The 20,078-nt window shown below is 38.9% G+C and overlaps 1 protein-coding gene across 8 annotated transcripts in view; it reads right to left on the reverse strand.

The window, feature by feature from the left end:
* Positions 1 to 7,991: 7,991 nt before the first annotated feature.
* ROBO2 (roundabout guidance receptor 2) overlaps positions 7,992 to 20,078 on the reverse strand; it is a 524,692-nt gene continuing 512,605 nt past the window's right edge. For 7 of the 8 annotated variants that reach the window (XM_056559374.1, XM_056559371.1, XM_056559377.1 and 4 more), the window contains 4 exons: positions 14,477 to 14,644; positions 14,100 to 14,315; positions 11,325 to 11,522; positions 7,992 to 8,587 (listed from right to left, as the gene is read on the reverse strand). In XM_056559374.1, coding sequence (XP_056415349.1) covers positions 8,586 to 8,587; positions 11,325 to 11,522; positions 14,100 to 14,315; positions 14,477 to 14,644 — 584 coding nt within the window. In that variant the 3' untranslated portion in view covers positions 7,992 to 8,585. The remainder of the gene's footprint in view (positions 8,588 to 11,324; positions 11,523 to 14,099; positions 14,316 to 14,476; positions 14,645 to 20,078) is intronic. The other variant, XM_056559370.1, reaches the window with a different exon arrangement.

Raw genomic sequence — 20,078 nt, forward strand, 5'->3', positions numbered from 1 at the left:
GCTCGCGGCTCGCATCCCGGTCACCTCACCCGTCCTGTTCCCCGACGGCTCAGTCCCGGCTCGCGCGGCCCAGCTCCCTAGGGCACGCGCGCCGGCTCTCTGCGATTTAAAGGGCCAGTGCACCACTGATTGGCGCCTGGCTCAATCAGTGCTCACACCTGTGCCCTCTCTATAAAACCTCCCTTCCCCTTCCTAGCATTGCCGGATCTTGTTGCCTCAGTGCCAGTGAAAGCGTTCCCGTGTATGTCCTAAGCCAGTGTTCCAGACCCTCTGCCGTTGCCCCTGACTACGATCCTTGCTGCCTGCCCTGACCTGCTGATACGTCCGACCTTGCTCTTGCCTAATCCCTTGTACCGCGCCTGTCTCAGCCGTCAGTTGGGGTTGAGTCGCTATCGGGTGGAACGACCTGGGGGTTACCTGCCGCTGCAAGTCCATCCCGCTTTGCGGCGGGCTCTGGTGAAAACCAGTAACCCCTTAGACTCCGTTCCCCTGGTACGGCCCACGTCATCACCCCACTGACACAGAGGATCCACCACCAGTATCCTCACAGTATCCGGATCCTGACAGTAGCTCAGCCAATTTTCATGGCAACATCCAAATATTCTGATTAACCTATTAATGAATAGCTAAATTATGGATGGAATAAAAAAGCAGAAATCCAGAGATACTAAGATATTAATGAGAACCCCCTGCCATTCATACCATAAGGCAATTGTGATCACTATATACTTACTGTTAAATATATCACAAAAACAGGTCAATTAAAATAGTTTGATAATCGGGCTGCTGAATTTAGAAAATGGGTTTTATAATTGTGGCAAACCTTTTTAGCATCAAGCAATAGCTATATATTTAAATCTACAGATAGATCCTTTCTTACCATTCCTCATGGCCCAACATGTGTATAGATGATCAGGTTGGACAAAAAACAGGTCACAAAAGGACAGCACCCTGCATCAGCTGCTGTATTTTTCAGAGGAAGTTCTTTTCTTTTTGAATTCCCTTTCTGTCTTACCACAGTGCTCTCTGCTGACACCTCTGTCCATTTTAGGAATTGTCTAGAGTTGGAGCAAATCCCCATTGGAAACCTATCCTGCTCTAGACAGTTCCTAAAATGGGCAGAGGTGTCAGCAGAAAGCACTGTGGTCAGACAGAAAAGAAATTCAAAAATAAAAGAACTTCCTGTGGAGCATACAGCAGCCGATAAGTACTGGATGGGATAAGATTTTAAATAGAAGTAATTTACAAATTTGTTTAACTTATTGGCACCAGTTGAATAAAAAAAAAATGTTTTCCAGGGGAGTACTCCTTTAATACAATTTATCTCTTATAGAAAGGATAGGGAATAACGGTGTCTCACCACGATGGGCCCGACCACTGGGACCCCATCTCTCACCTCCTGATACTGCCTCTGTTAATTCTTCACAGTGCACTCTGGCCCCCACCCTCAGCCCACCCACTCCAACCTCAGAGATGTTCTGGTGCTGAAGAGACATGATGGCCTGTTCAGGCAATCACTGGTCTTGGCCATTGATTGGCTGAGCTGGCTGTAACTTCAGCACAGCAAGCATGCATTTATGAGGGTGAGGAATGGGGCCCCGTACAGTGAGTCTGACCACTTGGATCCCCCACGATTAGACACTAAAGCCTTATCCATTAGATAGGTGCTAACTTTTATTAGGTGGAGTACCCCTTTGGTGAGTCATCTATGTGGTGGAGATCATGCATGGGGAGAATCGGGAGGGAAACTGTAACATCATAATGGGGTCAAAAAGTACAAGATGTGTCATAAAGACATAATATATTAATATAAACAATACTACTACTACAGTACTACTACTACTATTACTAGTAATAATAAAATAATAATAATATTGCAGCTGTTCAGTTACACTGAAGTGAAAAGAGTCAAGTTGTAATACCACACACAACCTAGGAACAGACGAGGTGCTGATTTTGGAAGAAATTAGCTCTGTTTTTCTATTCCTGGACAACCCCTGTAAAGAGGACCTGTGCTCAACCCCCAAAAATTGAGATGTTGCTGTCATTAAATAGCTTGGGGGGACCTGATCCCACACCAGTTTCTCGATACACCCTTCGGTTCCTGAGATATTAGGGTTAATATTTTGTCTGACAATTTCGTCACATGGGTGTAATAATAGGCGTGATTATCAGGTGATGGGTGGGGTGTGAATGTTGAACATTTAGGAGTGTGGATTCCTAATACACACCCCCTGACTGTATAACCCAGCCCAGGTCACTCTGATTCTTTGAATTGTCAGCAAACCAATTACCTTAAATAGGACTATATGGGGTGAGCAGCCAGTGTCAAATATTGATGGTCTAGCCAAGGATAGATCATGAATGTTAAAATATGGAGAACCCCTTTTATCAATCTACAGATGTGCCCTCCCTTACCCTTATTATATGGTTCAGTATCTATCAAAATATATAGTACAAGATCTGCTTAGATAAAAAAAAAAAATTAACCTTTGATACTCTGCTGGGAGTTGTTTATGCTATTTCTATATGTGGCCACCAGGTGGTTGCCTGTTGAGGGTTTTGCTTGAATGTTGCAATATTGTTATAAATTGTAAGAAATTGGAATACTTAAAAGGGGTACTCCGGTGGTTAAGATTTTGGGCTATATTGCATCTTCTTTTAATGTTCATGTTTTTTGCAACAGACATGTATTATATGTTTGCGTAGCATGTGTCTTTTGTTTGTGGGCCAGGAAGTTCTATAGTTCTGTGTTGGATCTCTTACTGTTGTCCACAACGTCGGCCATGTTAGGCTTAGGCTGTGGACAACACATTAGGGCTTTTTTTGTCTTTTCTTTCAGAACTGAATGAGAGAAAGAAGCCACGCCCCCTCATCTCAAACCCCCCCCCCCCCCCCCGAGGACGCAGGTATGCATGAGAGGAAGAAGCTAGAGCAGGGGGAGAGAGAGGACGTATACAGCTCCTCATCTCCCCTCCCCCTGCTCTATCTTCTGAGGATGCAGGTCTGCACTGAAAGAAGACAGAGAAGATAAGAGTGTTATCTGAAGGGGAGGATAACAAAGTGCACGGGCTGGGGATGTATAGACTGCAGGGGAATAAATCCTGGACTGGGGATGATTTCTATGTGTAAAGGGGGGGACTCCTGAATGACACAGGCTGGGAGTTGCAGTCACTGTTATGTGTGTGTATGCTAGTGTTTACAAACCAGTGTGGCTCCAGATTTTACAAAACTACAACTCCCAGCATGCCTGGACATATTTTGGGCATGCTGGGAGTTGTAGATTTGCAACAGCTGGAAGCACACTGGTTGGTAATCACTGTTCTAGCCTATTCAGCATACACATCATGTTACACCAGTGTCTCCAAACCAGTGTGTCTCCAGCTGTTGTAAAACTACAACTCCCAGTATGCCCTGACAGCCTTTGGGCATGCTGGGAGTTGTAGTTGTGAAACAGCTGGAGGCACACTGATTGGGAAACACCGGCCTAGCCTATTAAGTATATTACAAACAAAGTGCATTGTTTCCCAACCAGGGTGTCTTCAGCTGTATCAAAACTACAACTCCCAGCATGCCCGGACAGCTTTTGGCTGTCTGGGCATGCTGGTAGTAGTAGTTTTGCAACACCTGGAGCCACCCTGGTTGGGAAACACTGGTATATGCCCTATAGAGGTGTGGTGAACTACAACCCCCAGGAGACTACAGAGGCAGCATGCTGGTGTTATACCACAGACTGAAGACTCCTGAATGACAAATGCTGGGAGTTGTAGTCCCTTTTGTGTGTGTATGCCAACCAGGACTGATTATATTAGTGTGCTGTGTATAAGGGGGCTGACCCGGGAAAATAGTAGGGTGGGTAAAGGGCAAAACAAACAAACAAAAAAAAAGGAGCCGCCCCAAACCAGCAAGGTATGTGGCATGCTGGGATTTGTAGTTTTCAGCACAGCAAAAAACAGGAAATAGAAGCAAAGATAGGAAACAAAGTGTGGGATAAAAAGACAACAAATAACAGAAATAGAGTAGCCTAAACAACAAGAATAGAAATGAAACAAAACAAATAGGGTAAGTCAAAAACAGAAAAACACGTTGACCACCAGAGTACCCCTTTAACTAAAATCAAGAAGAGTTAAAGGGGTTATCCAGGAATAGAAAAACAGAGCTAATTCCTTTCAAGAACCGCTCCGTGTCCGTCTCCAGGTTGGGTGTGGTTCTGCAGCTCAGTTCCATTGAAGTGAATGGAGCCAAGTTGTAATACCACACCCAACCTGGAGACAGTCATGGAGCATTTTTTTAAAATAATTTAGCTCTGTTTCTATATATCTGCATAACCCCTTTAAGGGTGGATACATGTGAACACAGTGAATGTAAGAGGTAAAATGTCGATGATGGGAAATTTTGACATCAACCAAAGGTCAGCCATCCCTTATCTTTTTTTTTTTTTTTATAATTATTATAATTTTTTTTAAAATAAAATCACTGTTTAGAAGCACATTTCTGCCATTTTCAGGTAAGGTACAATAGTCCTGATATGCCTATAGTATTTGTTCACCATGCCTGGAACCTTCCAGTCACCAGTCATGCCTCGGGCGTCTAGTAAAGGAGAGGAAGACACATTTTTTTTTCTTTTGTTATGTATTATTCAGTCAGAGAATATTAATTCATAAGAACAAGTCCTTTCATATTTGTAAAAAGAAACATTTGACCCTGGCTCGTAACCTAATTTACACAGGTGAAAACGTCTGTGGTGACAAGAAAAATATTTACCAGTGTGACAATGTCATGAAAACGCACATATTTAATACTGTTACAACCACTTGCCAATGGAAAAAGGTAGAACAAACATTGGAAGAACTGACATAGTGACTTCAGTGGGTTGTCAGCTTAGCATTTCCTATAAACTCTGTAAGGGTACGTTCACACGTATGCAGACTTGATGGGCAGGATTTTCTGCTGCAGATTTCAATGTAAACTAAATGACTGAGCAAAGCTTCTAATCTGCAGTTACAAATCCTACACATCAAATCTGCGCAGGATCCTGTACGTGTGAACGTACCCTAAAGAACAATATTCTTCATAGAAACAAATACAAAAAGCAAAAAAAATAAAAATAATAATAATAATTAAACATTCTAGAAAAAAAATGCAATTTTTCACTTGGGCTTGTGTGTCCTTAAGATTAGCAAATGTTTCCTAGGTACAGTATATAAAATCTTCCATTGGGGATGAAGCAAGTTTCTGTACACTGCATTTATCCTTTATAAAACGACAAAGAGAAATGCAAGAATATGCATTGCTTACATTGTTCTATCTATATAAAATGGCTTATGAGACAGAACTGAATTGAACCTAATGTTTCCTTTGCATTGTGTAACTCCGCCTTTCCCTAATATCGATTTCTCCTGCATTCCGACACCAAATACGCACAATAAGTGTAAAATATCTCAAGAGCAAGATTAGGAAACAAGAGTTTCAGATTACTTCCTGAAAGGCAGAAATTGTATTTTTGGTACTTGATACATACAATTATTATCTTTTAGGAAGAACATTAATCTTAATCCATATCAGTGGCATTAAATATGTTATTTGGGTATTTTTTTATCCATTTTAATTTTTTTGCTTTTTTTTTTTTGTTTTGTTGGTGTACTACTTAATAAAGTTATTCAAAATGTATTTATTTACATGACTATTTTTCCATCAATTTTTTTTCAAACTTGTAAGATAAAAATCCACAATTTGATCACTGTTTAAAAGTTCTTCTAAAAAATGGGTAGTTAAAATTTAAGGTTGTTTATACAATAGAGACAACCCATGTTGCTACAATGGGGACCCTGGAGGCTTGCTTCACCCCTTATTTTATTGGGTGTTAAGAAACTAAACCCTTCTCTAAAGGCCTTACAATGTTGGCAGACATTACCAAAAGAAATAGGGGAGTGGGGAAATAAGCACCAAGATTTGCTGCCACAGAGGGCTAGAGGTGTGCCCATATAATGGACTCCATCTACAAAGCAAAGTGACAGTTTCTTGTGTACAATACATTTCCCAGTATTTAATTATTATAAAAAATATATTTTTTTTTTTCTAGATGCTTTTGGCTAGAGGCAATAGGGGCAAGAGTTTTTATATTGCTGGATGTCGGGCCCCATCCAATCTGATATTGATGGCCTATTTGGAGGTTAGGCCATAACTTTTAAAAGGAAAATAAACCCTTCAATCCAGGGGGCAGTTCCAATTATAATGTTATATAGTGATTTACTATATATATATTGAAGCAGTTGTATAACATATATGTTATCTTGATTCCAATCTAATGTCATTGCAGTAGGATTAGATTCAAATGCTTAAACATGTGATTGTAACTTCTTTACCAATCCAAGGCTACTATAAAGAAATTATAGATGTAGAAAAGTTAACAGACTTGGTGGGTTAAAGCATTTAGTTAACATGCTATGACTCTATAACTCTACTTATCTTAATTATCTTAGGGCCAGAAATTATAATGGGAAAGATATAAAATACCCACATCGGGTTTCAAGGGCACAGAACATTAGTGTTGAGTCTGATTTGCCCCATTTATATATTTTTTTATGTAAATTTTTCTATTTAACGGCTTCTTGATTTGGGAAAGTCTTATCCTATATCCTTTCTTTTTACAACCAGGCAGCTGGACAATGGTTATAGTACAGATGTGTCCTTCCTTACCTTTCCACTTGAATCAACATATGTCAAGATGTGTGGTATATGGGCCTATAAGTGGCCACCCAGTAGTTGTGACATGAGTCGGATATGTTATTGAATTTGTGTCATGAGAAACTAAAGTCTTCAATTCCGTATTTAAAAAGGTAATAGTGAACAAATCTGTGCGATGATTTCATTATGTAAAAATATAATCTAGTGGAAAATAAAAAAAACTCCAGAAATTTTTTGAAATTCTGTATTTCATTATTTGGATTTATATTTTAGTTCAATTTTGTTTTCCAAATAAGAAAAAAATTATATATACAGATATGTCCTTTTTACTGTATCTCTAAACGCAATATATTCAGAGATGAATGGTGGTAGATTATCAGCTTTTCCCTACAGCGTGAGTTTATGACACTTTGTCACAATATGTATATACTATTTTTGCCTATGGATGGACACCAAGTGATTTTTATGTAAATGATGTCTTTTACGTAGTTCTGATATATTCTGAGTGTCCAGATATGTTCATGAGAAATTGGAATCTTTACTTAAACTGAAGGAAAGGTAAGGGTAAACACATCTGTAGGTATACTGTTCATCATTGATACTAGGATCACAATTTGGGATAATGTTGACCAAACAGCCATTACTTGCTACATTCCTGGACCAGTCAAGAACTGGCTTCATTTAATAATGGTGCCTAGGTGAATATTATTTCAGTGCAGACAGGTCAATACAATACAGTATAGTGATGACTGCTCATTTGACATCTGCCTATAGATGCACGGTGTAAACCAAACACTGAAGATACATGTCACTAACAGGAGGTTCTTTGAACCAATAGAGGAAGTAATATAGTGATTTATTGGTCTGAATTCCCAAAAATGTATGTATTCAAAGCTTTTCTACCTATCCTACAATTGTCTAAAACCTTCGAAAGGAGGTAAAAAAAAATTCCACTTAAGTCAACATTACCAGAGTGGATGTTGGTTATAATATACACAAATGTGGGTGACTTATATATGTGCATATTCAAAAATATATGCTCATATATAAATATAAATTGTACATACATGCACGTCCACAAGTGAATACATGTATTCATACTCTCATATAACAATGACATAGATCTTCACCATATTCAAAGCAAGAAAAAACAAACATATTGCTTAGTTTTGATCCTTGTTGTCCAATCTATTTGCCAGAATCTTTGTTGTTGTTTTTTTTTTTCCTCTGCAAACCAGGTAATACCACTCTTGTGATCCTGCACAGATATAGTACCTGTAGCAATATGCAATGTGTTTATAGTACAGACCGTTCCGTCACATTCAGTCTCTTCCCTCCGTGTCACAAGGAGTAAGGTTTTTGTGCTTATCATCAAATAAAAATTGCAGTGCAAAAATTTAAACATGAATATTACACAGTTAAACAAAAAGTTTTTTGTCTCTTTTTTTGTTGTTTTTTTTTTATATGGCACCACAGCCTATTAATTCACATACAGTATAGTACATTAGAACAATAAGGACAGACAATAATATTAAGAAGAATAATATGAACAAAAGAGGGCAAGCTTGCATAGAAATGCAATCAAAGAAAAAACAATATATACAAAGCCAAAATGCTTTTTTTTTTCTTTTTTCATCCTTGATGTCGATTCCTCATTCCTCTTTTGTGTTCATTTCTGGCAAGAAATATTTAAGGTGGATGGTGTGTATATCAGAGAAGGAGAAAGTAAATTGTCTGTGTGATATGTGTGACTTTCTGTGGCTTTACATTGCATTTACAGTCCTTCCAATCCTACATAAATAAATGAATGTCCATTGCACTGTTTTGAGTTTCCTCGTGACTTTCATCAGTCCAGACCAACTGGTCTATAGAGCAGCTTTTGTCATAGCTTGTCAGTACTCTACAAGAGAGAACATAAATACATCATTAATAAATGACATTAGAACTTGGCTCTATGACATCTCTACTAGCTTAAAGGAGTTGACTAGAAAGTGATAAAAGTATTACCTTTCCTTGCTCCCTGGCAGATCACTTTCTGCATCATGCTTATACATTACTATGCTTGTGGTGTCTCAATAAAGTACTTACCCCACCAACACAATCTACCCCACTTAAAACGTAAAGGAAGTTACAGGGCGTTGCCAGAACAGTGAAGAAAGTGAGCAGCCAGAGAACATGGAAGAACAGTGAAGAAAGTGAGCAGCCAGAGAACATGGAAAGTATTGTCTTTAGGGTTATCTTCATCAGCACAAGATTTCAAGGAACCTGCACACTTGCAGGGCCATAGCAATATGGATAAGCCTTTTTGAAGCTTCTGCCACTGGAGGTGTGTATACACCTTGGGACAGCCCTTACTGTCACCATACACACTAGAAGTTGGCTTACTCTAGAACCAGATGGCCACCTGAGGTGTAAATTGTGATCCAACACTCCCTCGGATGTAGATGTTGAAAGAAAGAAAGATAGGGCATGTTGTATGGGAGATACTTGGATGGCAGAGACTTATTCTCCCTATTGATAAAAATATTCCAAATGATTGAGCAGAGCTGAGCCTGCATGTGTATAGGGGAGAGGTGGGGGTGATCAGGTGGAAAAGCTGTTGGCTGTACAAATGTTTGGCCATGGCTATGTAAACATATAGCCACCTAAAGTAAAAGCCCTATTACAGGATCCATGCCTGTGCTGTAAATAAGCATCCATCTAGTAGATCGCCACTAATATTAAGAGGCTTTTACATGGTATGGCCATCAAATGGGGAGGGCAGCTCGAATGGTCAATATCATTTGCTGCAATCAATTGTTAGCCACATTCCCCTTTTTTACATGGGGAAATGTGTGGCCAACAGACAGTTAATTTTTTTAACTGTCAAAATGACTCGATCAGAGTTTGCCCGTTTGTTTGCTGCCCACTGGTTCTATTACATAGGCCTATATTAGTCTGTTTGGCCAGTAATCACCTTGTGTTAAAGGGCCCTTGAAAAAGGAAACTGCTATCATTGCTCTCATCCTCGACATGTCTGTTGTTCAACAAATAGTCCTACCCCTCCACCATAGAGCACAGTCTGCCCTAAATGATGTGCTCATTTCGCAGTCTCACATTACTGCCTACAGCTTCTCTATTATGCAGAACAATGATGGATTGATGTGTTCAATATAATTTGTATTTGCTTGCACACATAATATAGCTGGAGACAATTAGGGTATGGTGATGATGAATAATAGTAATATTTCTGCTGGTCACGGTGGTAGGGTTATTCCTATATTATGTTATGACTCTGGTTCTAACAAAAATGTAAAAAAAAAATGTACAAAGTGTCATTGCTTTCTATCATGCATGCAGTGTAAGAACAAGGCAATGGGATTATCCCTCAAGACATTCAGATCAGCTTTCTTAAAATATTTATGAAATCATAAATAATACAAAATAAATCTAATGAATCTGGCTGCATTGTATATTTATATAACTAGCAGTGCAAAAAATACAGAATCTGTCATTATTTTTCCTTGCATGAAATAGACTTTCAGGGATCATCTGAACTTCAGAGCTGTATAATAAGAATATCCAGCATGTCAGGTTTAGCATGGATACTATATCAATACTAGAGCATATAGTGAAATAAAAAGAAAGGGGGCAGAATATACAGGGGTTACAGAAGGTTAATATATTTTAGGAAATCAGTCTGATGACACCACAGCTGAGGAATGGTGACCAAGGTATCAGGGGGCTAGGAAATGTTTAGTTAAAATAGGAAGGTCCCTCTGTTCAGAGAAATCAGCATTTCTTGCTCTGGAGGACGAGAGAGGATGTGTTTAAAGGGGTCTCCGCCCCTAGACATCTTATCCCCTATCCAAAGGATGGGGGATAAGATGTCAGATCGCCGGGGTCCCCCTGCTTGGGCCCCCGGGATCTTCGCTGCGGGACCCCGCTATCAATACTGCACAGAGCACACTCGCTCCGTGTGTAATGACCAGCGATACAGTGGCCGGAGCATCGTTACGTCAACGGCTCCGCCCACTCGTGACGTAACGGCCCGCCCCCTCAATACAAGTCTATGGGAGGAGGCGTGTCAGCCATCACGCCCCCCTCCCATAGACTTGCATTAAGTGTGTGCCGTGATATCACAAGAGGGCGGAGCCATGACGTAATGATGCCCCGGCCCCTGTATCACTGGTCATTACACACGAAGCGAGTCTGTTCTGTGCAGTAATGATAGCGGGGTGCCGCAGCCGAGATCCCGGGATTCCCCAGCAGCGGGACCCCTGGCGATCTGACCTCTTATCCCCTATCCTTTGAATAGGGGATAAGATGTCTAGTGGTGGAGTACCCCTTTAAGGAACAGCCTGCAGAGATTGGATGAAGAGACACAGCACAGCATACTCAGGGAGGAAGCGAATGCATGGTGAGTGAGGGCGGGCTCATTTCATGCCACGGACCAGCCCCTTCTTGAGCAGTGGATGTCAGAATGAGTGAGCAGCAGAACAGAGGGATTTGTGTGCCAAATACAGAAGCTAGACACATAAAAAAAGACATGTAAAGCATCTGCATGACCTAGTGAGTTACATATAGAAGCATTGTTTTTTTCTGTGATATGAGAGGTATGCTTTCATCCCCTTAAAACCACTAACATAGCTACTTACATAATTCACCTGTAAACTGTCCTTGACTGTTTGGCCCCAAATATCCTACATCAAGAAAATCAATGGCATTGCGCTGGTGACCTCTCATAATGTCGCCTTTCCTCGGTCCAGTGGACTCTTTAGAAGAAGTGGTTCCTGTGGAACTATGGCCTCCGGGTGAAGGAAAACATGGCTTGCTGTACGGCATCAGCACTTCATCTGTGAATGGGGAAACGACCAATGAGATATTCCTGCAATTTTCCTAATGAAATGACTTTCTATACGTGAAATGTCACATTTTGAATGCTACTTTCCATTCCAACCATTTGGTAAATAATTAAGCAGGTGAGCGCGTGATGAAGAGCCGCTGTCGGAGCCGCTTCCGCTCTCGTCTAATTACCTTGATTTCTGCTCTTGTTGATATTTTAGAAAACTGCTGATCTTTAAAATACCCCCATTAATTAGAATATGAGATCAATTTGGGCGCATTATATGTGGTTTCTAAATGGACAATTATAGAAGAAATAATAACGAGCTATAGATAGGCTACAATATAGCGGCATGGGAATAATTGTCAGGCCGTCATTAGCCCTTAATTAGATTTAGGTTGTTACTATTTGATGATGTTGGCACTAAATATGTTTAGTTCAGCACATGCCATGTCAAGCAAGAATTACTATAATAGCAACTATCTTACTGTAGTTAAGATACCTTAGTAGAATGATTTTGCGCACGGTAGCTAGCACTTCTTATGGGTAATTAAACTGGTTGTATAGGATTAGAAAATCATGGCTGCCATTTTTATGTAATGGCACCACTCTCTTCTATGGGTGTTAACATCTGGTGTTACAGCTCGTACGTATGTATTAGTGTAAAGCGACTGTAGTGCACCTCTAGCACCTGGTTTAAATAATTTGTATGGTCAGGGGCATAGTGTGTTGGAGACTGCACTGTCAAGATGTTGTATCGCTGCACTTGTGAAGGTAAGATGGTCATGCAACCTTTATGCCTTTCACCTCAGGTATGTTTACACCAGTGTTTACCAACCAGTGTGCCTCCAGCTGTTGCAAGACTACAACTCTCTACATGCCTGGACAGCCGGGCATTTTAGGAGTTGTAGTTTTGCAACAGCTGTAGGCACACTGGCTGGGAAACGCTGGTTTCCCCTTCTCAGACGATCCTCTACATAATGTTGGGTAAAGCTCTGTTGGTGCCTAAGATGGTGGTGTTAGGAAGCATACCCCCATTTTAGTCCCAAAAGTCTCAATAAAAGTTATCAGATGAGAATTCATTATTTAATTGTCCCCCTGATGAACCTTTTCCTAACAATCTCTAATGTTCTTATTTATACAATGAAAAGCTACCCCACATCCTGTCCCCACTCATAGAACTGCTTCAAATGACCACTGTCACTTTACAAACTTTTGACATGTTGTAGAGACGTGTCAAAAGTTTTGATTGATCGAGGTCTAAATGATTGTACCGTGACGATAGCTAAAACTAGCTGGGAGAAGAGAGTGCTTGGCAAGATAAACTTATAATGTAAGTCTAAGGGATTGTCTCGGTCAGCCGATCTTTTCTCCTGGCTAGTTCTAACTATTGGTCAAGGCCAAAATACTCAGACCCCGACCGATCAAAACTATTGACATGTCTCTAGGACATGTCAAATGCTTTCTCAAGTGACAGGTACATGTTCACTTTTTGGGTCTGTTCATGGGTAAGTGTGCTATTACAGATGTAGCCATGGTTATGTTGTCTTGAATGCTAATGCTAATGAAGTGTTAATCCAACACAGCAGTGTGTTATATTGGGCTATCCTAATTCTACGATTATTATTATTATTATTATATATATATATATATATATATATATATATATATAATCTTTTTTTTTTTTTTAAACATAAATAGCACCCTTGATTCCAGTAATTTAAAAAATAAGTTTTGTGCTATGCTATAAGATTCCCTATCTCAATTTCAGGAGTGCGGTACAATTTTTTTTAAAGAACTGTGGCTAACCCCCACAAAACAGATTGCATTATCATTAAAGGAGATCTGTCATCAGTGTCACCTGCACTAACCTGTCAGTACCGACAGGTAGAGCAGGTGACATTGATGACAACGGTAGTAACTTTGTCCCGTTCCGTCCTGTGGTTTTCCGGCAATCCTCTTCGGTATCTTAAGCTCCGGGCCCGATTTGGAGTATGGGCTGAACATAGTGACGTCACTGCTGCTGTTTGCTAGCACCCGGACGCAGTAGAGAACAGCAGCGGTGACGTCACTAACCTCCGCCCATGCTCCAAGTCGGGCCCGGAGCGGAAGATACAAAAGAGGATAGCCATAGAACCACGGAACGGGACCAGGTAAGTACCGTTGTCATCAGTGTCACCTGCACTACCTGTCTGTACTGACATGTTAGTACAGGTGACACTGATGACAGATTTCCTTTAAACAGCTCAGGGTGCCCTGATCAAACACCTTTTTCTGGATACACCTTTTCGTTCCTGAGATATGAGGGCTTATAATTTGTCTGACAATTCAGGGAAACAGCCAGATGGGCGGGAACTTCATTTTAATTATGGGAGTGACTATCAGGTGATATGTGGGGTTATACAGTCAGGGTGGGTTTATACAGTCACACCTATAAAAAGGTATGCATACAGGGCCCCCTAAGAAGCTGTAGTCAGATTTTTATAGAAAGGTCCAAAAAAAGAGCCATTTTTTTTTTTTTTTCAAAACATTGTGATTATTGGTACTTATAATTGTAAATAACATCTATCAAAATGTATTATATTACCTGAACCAAAAGCCTGCTTGTTTTGCCATTCCTGTGTTTGCCTCTGCCGCTCTAAAGATGTTCTTCCATGGCGATCCAAAGAGGTCTTGCTATCATCCATGTTGGAAGTATGCCTCTCCAGAGAACTGGCTTTTCTTTCTGGAGGACCACTACGCTGGTTGGGCATTTGCTGTTTCAAACTTTGACAAGGTGGAGGTTCTGGCGGAGGGGGGAGATCTTGAAATTGAATAAAAACCAAATAAGATGTTTAGTACACAGAAAAGCAAATAGATACCTGATTAAATGTTAAGGAATTCGTAAATTATTAATGTGGGTAAATGGGCAATGGGACCTTCACGTAATGGTAAAGTTACCGCAGTCTTGAAGCATGAACTTACCATCCACCATTCCTTCTCTTCGTAGGCCAGGAGGCTGATCCATCCTTCCTCCCTTGTGTTTTTTAGAAGGCCTTGGCCTTTGGTTATTGTGGTTCATGGCTGAATTGTTACTGTCCCCGGAAAATGGACTTGAAGGTCTTGGTTTTTGAGAAAAAGATTGCATTTTTCCTGCAAAGTAAAAAAAGACATGAAAATATAACTCGAATAACATTCATGTAGAAAAGTATGCTATTTTTTATGTATCACAATCTTGGAATATACACAGATTTATATTAATAGATATTACATAAATGTTCATGCAAATTGATTAAGCAAGAGCAGAAGATCATCAGATGCCACTAACAAAAGTATATTGAGACAAAGAGACAGCCAATAGCTAGATGAACTCTTGATGAAGTTAAGAAGACAATACAATGTCATTGTATTAGGGTTTAGAGAAAAGTATACTGAATCACACAACTGTTTTACTTTATATTTGGATGTTTTTTTTTTTACATCTAAATCAATTCCAATCCCAAACAAGCCCAAAGTAAAAATGATTAGTTATTGACCATTTTGAAGCTGAAGAAATATTTTACTGGTTGCCTTACATTCTTAAGAGGCACCATATTCAGCTATTGTATGCGGTTCCATCAAGTTAGCTTGTGTTTGGTACAATGCACCCGCTTTAGTAAGCTTTGCTGTTCCTTTTTATAGGTTCCTATTAACATAGCCTATGGTTCCTAACTAAGCTGTAGCTTGCAAAACATAAAGAACATGTAATGTACCCTTCAATAGTCAAAATACACGAAAAGCAAATGACAGCAAAAGCTTCATAAGTTAAACATACATTAGATAAGTATCACTCAGTGGGAAATACATGAAAAACATTAGAACATGTTTGCTTATGAGCACCCAGAAGAAAAGATGATGAAAAGTTCCATCCACCAGTTGCCATGCATGTTAGGTTAAGTTGGCAGCATGAGATATGTTCATGAAAGGGATAGAAAGCTCGGGAAGAAGAGAGCCATCCCTCATGCCTGAGGCATCAGTCAAAGACAACCAACCTGCTCTGGAAAGGCTGGTCCCATTTAGTGTAAACCCAGCTTTATCTGCCGCTGCAACCAGTGACTGTGCAAAGTTGCCACTCAAAAATATCGAGTCATCAGAAGAACTAACTACACTAGATCTACGACTAGAAAAGTTACGATCCTCATCAGATGCAGACCCCCATCCATTTACCATAGAACCTAAAAATAAAGGCAGGGATCTAATGAGTTATTAACATTTTTAATGTTGACCAATAAAGCATATTTTGTTATTAAAATTGATGCTTCATTCTTGGTAGCAGACGCATGCCTCAACATGGTTATGTCAATTCAAAGAACAATCAACATGGTTATGACCAGATCAATGTCTATCTTTAGACTATGAACATGAAAAATATTGCAGTTGAAATCTGCTTGGGAAGATCTTTTAAGTTTGATCATATCGATACTGATGTCACTCATTGTTGGTTAAATGTGCTGAATTATCTGTATTACACATAAGGGAAGTATATCCAAGCTGAAAATATATATACAGTACAATATTACCTATCTGTGTCTGAATCATCACTAGATGATACCACAGTAGATCGGAATTATTATATTTCAAACTCATACTCATTATTGAATTCTAGCTTTGTAATGCACCGTTGCTTAATAATGACAGGGCTTACTAGACTACCATTGTGATGGACTTCAGTTCCCAAGATTCCTTTCCTCTCTTACAAACAATGCCTCTATTTACAGCTGACTGGATGCCTGTCTATTACAATACGTAATATAGTGATTATTTCCTGTCTACGTGATTCTTTTTCTCATTGACTAAATTATCTGCTGCCCAGTATGTGAGACGTGATACTGTCTAAGATAGAAATGGGGGGCCCTAAAATGTTTGTTGCTTCAACTAAAATGATAACAACAAAGCACAACTCCAAAATTATGTCAACAGTCGCTAGAGAACCTAAATGTATCAAAAATAATTTATTTCCATGAAAAGTATTTGGAAGTGAGATCATAAATTTAAAAAGGTCAACCATGCATTAAACTACACACACAGAATGATAAACACTAACCAAGTATTAATCAAAAGCTAAACTCTGTTATAACATTTATGACTTGTAGTATACCCGTTATTCTGACCGAATTGGGGGCAATTTATATAACGCTATTTAGGATATAAATGTCTACTTAAATGTGTGATGAAAATTTAATTCATGTCATTTGGCTTTATTTATTTTTGTTTACTGAGTTGTTACTTTGTACTGTTTTTTTTCTACTTATAACATTTCTCAAAGCGTTTGAGCTGTTGGGAAGAAATGCAGGCAGAACATTAAGTAGTTGCTCAAATGTTACAGAGCAATAAAATACCAGGATAAAGTGGCATCTAGCTGTGTCTCTCTATTACATCTTCGGCACTAAAATTAATTTACGGTCAGTCATCAATTCATTTACATGTCATTTTATGCTAAACCCATCTTTTGCTTGATGAATGTGTAGCACTGTGTACACAAAACTCTGTGTTTTGGAATGCGACTCTGCTAATTGTTACATTACCATTTTTATGAGGCTGGAAAAAAAAACTGTGATTCCCTTTCATGTTGCATATTTAATTCACAAACTAAATTTTCTTTAATAAATTGAATCCCCTTGAATAGCTAAAGAAAGAAACAATTAGACCAAAAATGAATCAATGGGTTCATCGTTGAAGCATAAATCTCCCATCTATCTATCTATCTATCTATCTATCTATCTATCTCATATCTATCTATCTCATATCTCTTTATCTCATATCTATCTATCAATCTCATATCTATCTATCTATCTATCTATCTATCTCATATCTTTCTATCTCATATCTATCTATCTATCTATCTATCTCATATCTATCTATCTATCTATCTCATATCTTTCTATCTCATATCTATCTCATATCTATCTATCTATCTCATATCTATCTTTCTATCCACTCCAAAACACAGAGCTGCAGCACTCCAAGGTACAAGGTGAATAAGATTTATTGACCCAACATCAGGAACAACGTTTCAACTGCCCAATTGCAGTCTTTCTCAAGCTGTCTATCTTTTTGCTTGTTTATCTTTCTATCCATCTATCTATCTCATATCTATCTATCTGTCTGTCTGCCTATCTACCTAGCAGAGGTAGAGGTAAAACAACACTTCACACATCAAATGTACAGGTGCAAGCGGCAGTAGCCCAGATCAAAGGCTTCCAGATTAATCCATAAAAGCAAGTTGCTGCAGCACACTTGAGGGGAAAAATGGCTTTTATTCCAATCCAATCGTGTAGAAAATGCAACGTTTCAGCTGCCCATGCAGCCTTTTTCAAGCATAGGCAGCTGGAATGTTGCATTTTCTACACATGTTTGGATTGGAATAAAAGTCATTTTTTTTCCCCTCAAGTGTGCTGCAGCAACTTGCTTTTATGGATCTATATCTGTCTATCTAATCAATCTAGGAGATAAGCAATTGGATATAGCAGACCCAAGGACATCAATACCTTAAAGGGGTACTCTGGTGGAAAACATTTTTTTTTTTTAATCAACTGGTGCCAGAAAGATAAACAGATTTGTAAATTACTTCTATTTAAAAACCATTATCCTTCCAGTACTTATTAGCTGCTTTATACTACAGAGGAAGTTCTTTCCTTTACGGATTAATTTTTTTGTCTGACCACAGTGCTCTCTGCTGAAACCTCTGTCCATGTCAGGAACTGTCCAGAGCAGGAAAGGTTTGCTATGGGGATATGCTTCTAATCTGGACAGTTCCTTAAATGGACAGAGGTATCAGCAGAGAGCACCGTGGACAGAAAAAAAAAAAAAGAATTCCAAAAAGAAAGGAACTTTCTCTGTAGTATAAAGCAGCTAATAAGTACTTGAAGGATAAAGATTTTTAAATAGAAAATCTATTTACAAATCTAAAAAGAAGAGAAATAGGGGAATGCAGCTCACAAATAATTAGTAGAGGTATGAATGGATAGCACTTACACCGCAAAGTACAATTTAAAACTTTAAGTAAAACAAATAGGAACCATTCACCTCCAAACTAATACCACAGAAACCTGATACATGATGGTTATAAATTGGAACAAAAAATTGAAACTGATAAAATAGACTATATTATATGACAGTATATATCAAACAGATTCCTCCTTACACAGGGCCCTTGTGGGGAGGAAAAATGTATTAAAGCAAAAAGGTTAAAAATTAAAGTGTAGGTCCTTTAAAAAATGATCTGGAAGAGATTATGAATGGGGATCAAGAAAAAGAAAATATATTAAACAAATTTTTCTCCACTGTATTAACCGAGGGAAATGAAATATTAGGTGAAATACAGGGAGATAAGGTAAACTCCCCAGTACAGGTCACCTGTCTAACCCAGGAAGAAGTACAGGTCGCCTGTCTAACCCAGGAAGAAGAACAGTGCCACCTAAAAAAAATCAAAACAGACAAATCGCCATGTCCAGATGCCATTCACCCCCGTGTTCTAACAGAATTAAGTAATGTATTAGAAAGACCCCTATTTTTAATATTCAGGGACTCTATAATAACAGGGACTGGACAGGACTGGCGCCTGGCAAATGTGGTGCCAATATTTAAAAAGAGGTCAAAAGGTGACCCAAGGAATTATAGACCTGTTAGATTAACCTCGGTTGTATGTAAATTGTTTGAGGGTTTTCTAAGGGATGCTATTTTGGAGTTATCTTGATAAAAATAAATGTGTGACTCCATATCAGCATGGCTTTATAAGGGATCGGTCCTGTCAAACTAATTTGATCAGCTTTTATGAGGAGGTGAGCTCCAAACTGGACCAGGGGGAATCGCTGGATGTTGTATGTGTGGATTTTTCTAAAGCATTTGATACGGTGCCACATAAAAGACTGGTGCATAAAACGAGAAGGATTGGGCTGGGGGAGAATGTGTGTAAGTGGCTCAGTGATAGGAAACAGAGGGTGATTATGAATGGTAATTATTCTGATTGGGTGACTGTTATTAGTGGGGACCACATGGATCAGTCTTGGGTCCTGTTCTATTTAATATATTTATTAATGACCTTGTAGAGGGGTTGTATAGTAAAGTAGCAATCTTTGCACATGATACTAAACTCTGTAAAGCAGTAAACACTATAGAGGACAGTGCACTGTTACAAATGGATCTGGATAGGTTGGAGGTTTGGGTTTAAAAGTGGCAGATGAGGTTCAACACTGATAAATGTAAGGTTGTGTAAGGGATCTATTCTGACTGCTATATTTGGAGTCGAAAAGGAATTTTCACCTCTAGTATGAGGGTTTTTTGCCTTCCTCTGGATCAACTCAGTAGGCACTCATTAGGGTTATAGCTTGAACTTGATGAAATCTGGTCTTTTTTCAACCTTATGAACTATGTTACTTTGTTACTATGTTACTTTGTCTTCCCTGTAGAATGATCTCCTGATGAAAGATTTTTTTTCAAGTCTTAAACATTTCTTTAAAATGCATGAAGGTTCTTGCCTTTTTTTTTTTCTTTTTCAACAAATCAAACAAAGTTCCAAAAAAGCAGTGAATGTATAATAAAAAGATTA

This window comes from Hyla sarda, chromosome 2 (genome assembly GCF_029499605.1).
Source record: "Hyla sarda isolate aHylSar1 chromosome 2, aHylSar1.hap1, whole genome shotgun sequence".
NCBI classification, from domain to species: domain Eukaryota; kingdom Metazoa; phylum Chordata; class Amphibia; order Anura; family Hylidae; genus Hyla; species Hyla sarda.